General features: G+C 46.5%; 1 protein-coding gene across 1 annotated transcript; it reads left to right on the top strand.

The window, feature by feature from the left end:
- Positions 1–398: 398 nt before the first annotated feature.
- Positions 399–3445, top strand: LOC108535096 (ret finger protein-like 3). The gene is made up of 2 exons (XM_017880811.1): positions 399–990; positions 2527–3445. Exons 1-2 carry the CDS (start codon positions 618–620, stop codon positions 3240–3242), a joined length of 1089 nt encoding a protein of 362 aa, XP_017736300.1. The 5' UTR covers positions 399–617; the 3' UTR covers positions 3243–3445.
- The last annotated feature ends 3088 nt before the right edge of the window (positions 3446–6533 follow it).

Genomic DNA, 6533 nt, shown 5'->3' with positions numbered 1-6533 from the left:
TTTTTTTTTTTTTTTTTTTTTGAGATGGTGTCTCACTCTGGCCCAGGCCGGAGTGCAATGGCACAATCTCGGCTCACTGCAACCTCTGCCTCCCAGGTTCAAGCGATTCTCCTGCCTCAGCCTCCCAAGTATCTGGGATTATAGGCGTCTGCCACCGTGCCTGGCTAATTCTTTTGTATTTTCAGTAGAGATGGCGTTTCACCATGTTGATCAGGCTGGTCTCAAACTTTTGATGGCCTCAGATGATCCACCCACCTCGGCCTCCCAAAGTGCTGAGATTACAGGCACGCCTGGCCTCCCAACCGCTAATTCTTATGTTCATCAATCAGTCTCTTGCTCGGGCTGCCCTAGGAGGAGGTGAAGTGACCCCAGCTCTCTGCTCCTCACACAGGTGCTGTCGTGTCACTGGCTCAGGCTCAGCTGCTGGGTCCCCAGGAGAATGAACCCTTCCTCCACCTCAGCTCAGAGCACAGTGATGACTGGTGACTTCCTTCCCAGTAGAACTTCAGCTCTCTGAAGGCGGGGGCGGGGCGGGGCCGGGGAGTGGATGTGCTTGAGTGTTTGTACTCATGGCCTTGTTCTAGGAGTGACAAAGCTGGAACACAATACCTGTATGCATGAAAAGGTTGTCACTTGTCACAACTAACAGGCTTTCATCTCATGGAAATTTTCTTCCCTTGTGCACTTTTCCCCTGGCAGTGGACATGGCTGCACTCTTCCAAGAAGCAAGCAGCTGTCCCGTCTGCTCAGACTATCTAGAAAAACCAATGTCCCTGGAGTGTGGATGCAGCGTCTGCCTCAAGTGCATCAACTCACTGCAGAAGGAGCCGAATGGGGAGGGTCTACTTTGCTATTGCTGTTCTGTGGTCTCTCAGAAGAACAAAGTCAGGCCCAATCGGCAGCTAGAGAGGCTGGTTTCCCACATCAAGGAACTGGAGCCCAAGCTGAAGAAGATTCTACAGATGAACCCAAGGATGCGCAAGTTCCAAGGTAAGGAATCTGTATACCCTGCCCCCTTCCCACGACCAGACCAGGAAAAATCATTTGTGCAATTGGCCCCCCATTGCATATGGGGATTAGCTGCTGTCTGGCATCTAAAATTGAGATGCTTCTTCATCATCAGATTCGCAGCCCTGACAACACACAGAATCACCTGGTGATCTCAAAAACAAAAACAAACAAAAACCCGATGTCTATGTCGTGGGTTAGACAAGGGATTCTCTAAACTTAGTGTGCTTAAATTACCTGGAAATCTTGTTAAAAGGCAGATTCTGAACTAGGAGGTCTCAGGATTGTTCCCACTGGCTTATGGACTTTGCTAAGTAGCAAAAACATAGAGCAACTGAATTTGAATTTCTCTTTAGCAAAGGTTCCCAGGACTCTGACATTAAAATGGGCCTGGTAATTCTAATGCACAGTGAATATTGGCATCCATTGCACCAAACAACCTCACCCCAGGGTTGGGAAGAGTTTGGAATGGAGCACCTATGGTTTCTGTGACTGTGGGGAGAGCTGCAGACGCTGGTCTCCTCATCCACACGCCATGGGCTTCAACAGGGGTCCTGGCTACAGAAAATACTATCACTCTCCATAACTCTGGAGAAAAGGGACATTTAAATGAACAGATTATGGTCAGCCTGGGCAAAGAATTACACCTATAAATGGTGGTGGGCCCCTATGATGTCCCTGACACTAGTAGCTTCTGCCCTGACACGATCTCTACTCCTCCACCTACCAATACCTGACTGTCTCTCTGCTGAAATATGGAGGACACATTCACCTTGGCCAAGTCATGTTTGGACCCATCTTCCTCCTTCCTTGCCTATGTTCATTCATTTCATTCCCTAATTCACCATCAAACAGCAATCAATCCCCTCAAGTCTTACTGAAATCTATAAAATCTATATTGGTGATCATATCAGTTTTTTGACTTGAAGGATTATATGTTCTGTAGATTTCTTTTTCTGAATGTTCTGGACAATTAATTTTCTCTAGGCCAGATCACACTGCCTCCTTCCTCTGTCATCACACTGTCCGCTGCAGAGATGTCCCATCTGCTGTCAGAACTGTGCACAATTAATTTGTTTACAAACATGGAAAACAAAGGCCTGGGATCATGCTCTAGATACTATTTAAATTGAAGCAATAAAATATGGAAACAAATATCATTTAATATCAACCACTTGCATTGTCTTATTATTTATTTGTTCCTGCATCAAGGTGGTAGAAAGGGGGTCATGGTGTCTGCCTTCAGAGACCCTCCGCTCTAAATGAAGAAAAGTCCAATGAAGCAAACACGTGACATAAAGTCAAATAAGAATTGCTACTGCGAATAAGAGTCGGGCATTGCTACAAAGCATACCTGTGAGAATTTGAACCTAGTCAAGGAAGTTGCCTCATGAAGTTTTGATTTTGGGGGAGAATTAAAGAAACTAAAGTCAAGAGATATTTGGGCCTTTGAAGTAGAGGAGACACATGGGGTGGGCTTCTGTCCATTTGCTGAGCAACCTTTTTTCCTTTTCACAGTGGATATGACCTTGGATGCCAACACAGCCAACAACTTCCTCCTCATTTCTGACGACCTCAGGAGCGTCCGAAGTGGGCGCATCAGACAGAATTGGCAAGACCTTGCTGAGAGATTTGACTTCTCCGTTTGTGTCCTGGGCTCCTCTCGCTTTACCTGTGGCCGCCACTACTGGGAGGTAGACGTGGGAACAAGCACAGAATGGGACCTGGGAGTCTGCAGAGAATCTGTTCACCGCAAAGGGAGGATCCAGCTGACCACAGAGCGTGGATTCTGGACTGTGAGTTTGAGAACTGGAAGCCACCTCTCTGCCAGCACGGTGCCGCCAACTTTCCTCTTCATAGATGGCAAGCTACAGCGAGTGGGGATTTTTCTGGATATGGGCATGCAGAACGTTTCCTTTTTTGATGCTGAAGGTGGTTCCCATGTATATACATTCAGGAGAGTCTCTGCTGAGGAGCCACTGCGCCCATTTTTGGCTCCTTCAATTCCACCTAATGGTGATCAGGGTGTCTTGAGTATCTGTCCTGTGATGAATCCAGGCACTACTGATGCTCCGGTCCATCCTGGGGAGGCCAAACAAACCCCCACTGCAAAAAAAACAAAAAACAGGGTAAGAAAATTACTTGGGTGGGTAGACTTGGGAACTTTCTACTTGGTAAAAGCATTATACAAAGTCATACGAGAAAAATACGGGACATGTCATGATTGTACTTAATCTAATTTGATTAGATTATAAATTGAGTCCTAAGTATTAATTATTGCCACCATCTAACTCATTGAGTCTTATGTTCACATCTTGTTTCCTATAGAAATGTCCTGTATTCTGGGATCAATTTCCAAATGCTTTACTTTTTTATTTCTGTAAGTTCAAATTAGTGTATTATAGAAGTTATGAGTTAAATAAACATTGGAATATCACCTAATGGATTATGTGATTTTCCTTCCTCAGCCTTCTGAGTAGCTAGGATTACAGGCACTCACCATCAACCCCACCTAATTTTTTGTATTTTTAGTAGACAGAGGGTTTCACCATGTTGGCCAGGCTGGTCTCGAACTCTTGACCTCATGATTCACCTGCATCAGCCTCCCAAAGTGCTGGGATTGCAGGCGTGAGCCACCGCACCCAGCTGGATTATGTGATTTTCTAAATGATAGGAGTGCACTAGATTTTATTCACAGTAAAAGCATGAGTGTGTGTGTGCATGTGTGGTGCAAGTGTGTGTATTTCAACAGAGAGCTGGATAAATGCCTCTGTCCTATCCAGAACTGAAAAGACAAGTTGTCGCCATCATTGCTCAGTGTAGCTAAGATTTTCCTGGATGTGCGTTCATCTACATTAACAATGATAATTCCCCCAATTAGTTATTGTAATTATTAATTGTAATTGTTACAATTAATAAATATGCAGGCTAACAAAGCAAAAAAGATAACACACATTATTAATACCAGAAATAAAAGAGGGGCCATGTCTACCAAACTGTTGAGCATTAAAAGGATAATCTGGGACTATTTATGAATGACTCTATTCCCGCAGTCTGTTAACCTAGGTGAAATGTATCAATTCCTTGAGAGACATAATCTTCCCAAGGTCACACTAGAAACAGACCATCTGAACTGCCTCTGCCTGTTAATTGAATTAACATTAAGAACTTTCCAAAAAAGACAACACCAGAACCAAATGATTTCTCATATGAAATCCACCAAATTCTTACGAATCCGAACAGATTTTCACAATATAATCCAAAAATTGTGCTCTTAGGTACGTACCCAGTTGAGATGAAAAGTTATGTCCACACAAAGCCTGTACAGGAATGTTTACAGCAGCTTTATCTATAACCACCGAAACTAGAAGCGAGATGTTCAAGAGGTGAATGAAAAAAATAATCATCCATAAAACACAATATTATTCTGTGATTTAAAGGAGTTCTCCATCAAGGCATAGAAAAGACAATGGCATGAATCAGAAAGACTGTGAGGGCATGGCTTCAAGTGGATGAGACCGTACAGAAAGGCAGCAGAGCAGGGTGACTTTAAGTATATTGATTAGTGAAGTAAGTTCATCTGCAAAAAGCTACATAATACTGGGTTGGTGCAAAAGTAATTGTGCTTTTTGGCATTAAAAGAATGGGGAAACCACAATTACTTTTGCACCACCCTAATATATGACTCCAACTATATGACATTCTGGAAAAGGCAAAACCAAGGGGACGGTAAAAATATCAGTAGTTGGCAAGATTTCTGGAGAAAGAGGACAGAGATTCATAAGTAAAGAAGAGGGAAGTTTTGGAGCAGTGACAGTATTCCTTATGAGATCAAAATGGTAAACATAACATGGTAAATATTTCACAATTCATAGAACTGTGTAACAGGAAGAAAGAACACTATGTGAATGGTAGACTTTAGATACGAATGTATCAATATTTGCCCATTAATTTTAGCAACTACAACACGGTAATGTAAGATGGGAAAGTTAGGTGGAATTATAAGGTAGGGTGAGAGAATAGAATAATACAGGAACTTTGTATATCACACGCTCAATCTTNAGGTTGTAGTGAGCCGAGATCACACCACTGCACTCCAGCCTGGGCAACAGAGTGAGACTCCGTCAAAAAAAAATCTAGAGTCTCACTAAGTTACCCAGGCTGGTCTCGAATTCCTGGCCTCAAGCCATCCTCACACATTGACCTTGCAAAGCACAGATTAAGGGCATGAGCCACTCAGACACTCGTCTGGCCTGAGCGGTATGTGCTGCACAGAGCTGGGCCCAGGGATAGGGAGGAGGGGACAGTTTAGATAATCTAAGGTCAGCTCTGACAGACAGGAAGGTACCTTGGTTTTCAGGGTTCATATAGAGGATAGGACATGACAATCAGGCCAAGGACGCCATCCCTGTTCCCCTCCTGACTTGGATGTGGTCAACAGAGAAGTGAGGTCTCGGCCGTGTTTGTCTGGTTTACATCTTCTTTTTCTGACTTTGCAGCATTCAGTACAGGAGGAAGAGAGGAGAGGGCTGGGTGCCAGTGTGTGCCCCACTCGCAGTGTCCTAAGCAAAGCCTCCCTATCCCCCCAGACAACCTTCATATCTGTGACAGGCAGCGGGTCATCTGCCTCTTAGTCACAGATCTGAACCTTTTTGCCTTGGGCTGGGATACGGCCCTGGGCTCATCCCGGTCTCGGGAGATTTGGGTTCCATCTGCTCCGAGGAGGAACTCCTGGCCCCACTGGCCCAGGTTCACAAACCGTCCTGGCAGTTGACCTGTCATCAAGTTAAATGTCCTTTCTGCCAAGAGTCCCCGCCATGTGTCAGGGCTTGTGCTAGGCCTGGGGGCACAGCTGTGCGGCACAGTGGTCCCGGATCCCTTTGGTGGGGGCCTAGGAGCTGAGCCCGGCCCTTCTCTTTGCAGTCGGGCCCCACCTTGGACATGCCGGTTCCCTCCAGCTTCAATGACATCGGCCAGGATTGGCGGCTGTGGCATTTTGTCAGCTGGGTGTGGTATGAATGGGAGGTGACCCTGCTGGAGTGATGGATCCAGGACCTGTGCACAAGAGTGGTGCTGAGGATTGGTAGTGCCCACTTCTATGCCATCATGGGCAGTGCGGCCGGGAGCAGGCAGGGTAGGTGGGTGGGCACGGTTGCTGAACAGCATGGGACCCCCAGCTGCCACCCACAGCCTGTCTCCTGGAGTGGGACGGTGGGGGGGCCTTACCCTGCCCTGGGGGCTGTGCCCTGTGTAGGGGGATAGGTGGCCTGATCTACCCCACTGGGATGTCATTCTTCTGGTCTGGCTGGCAAGCCCCTGAGCCCCATGCTGCAGGTTATGTGAGGGAGTGCCCGATAGCAGAGCCCCTCCTCATGCCCCAACCTACCCCGCCCACACATATCTCCTATGTCTGCAGTGGGTGAATGGGGTCGACACGCTAGAGCATGAAAGGGGCTACCTCCCCTTCGCGGCCGACATCAGCAGCCTGTTCCAGGTGGGGCCCCTGCCCCCCCGCCTCTGCGTCA

Source organism: Rhinopithecus bieti, unplaced genomic scaffold, assembly GCF_001698545.2.
Source record: "Rhinopithecus bieti isolate Rb0 unplaced genomic scaffold, ASM169854v2 scaffold_12783, whole genome shotgun sequence".
Classification (NCBI taxonomy): Eukaryota; Metazoa; Chordata; class Mammalia; order Primates; family Cercopithecidae; genus Rhinopithecus; species Rhinopithecus bieti.
The sequence above is the reverse complement of the archived record's forward strand: the minus strand, read 5'-3'. Positions and strand labels throughout refer to the sequence as shown.

Excerpts from the sequence above, each read along its gene's own strand:
- LOC108535096 (XM_017880811.1), top strand. The coding sequence starts at position 618 with ATGAAAAGGTTGTCACTTGTCACAACTAACAGGCTTTCATCTCATGGA. Across the intron at positions 991-2,526 it reads AAGGATGCGCAAGTTCCAAG|TGGATATGACCTTGGATGCC; the intron begins GTAAGGAATCTG and ends TCCTTTTCACAG.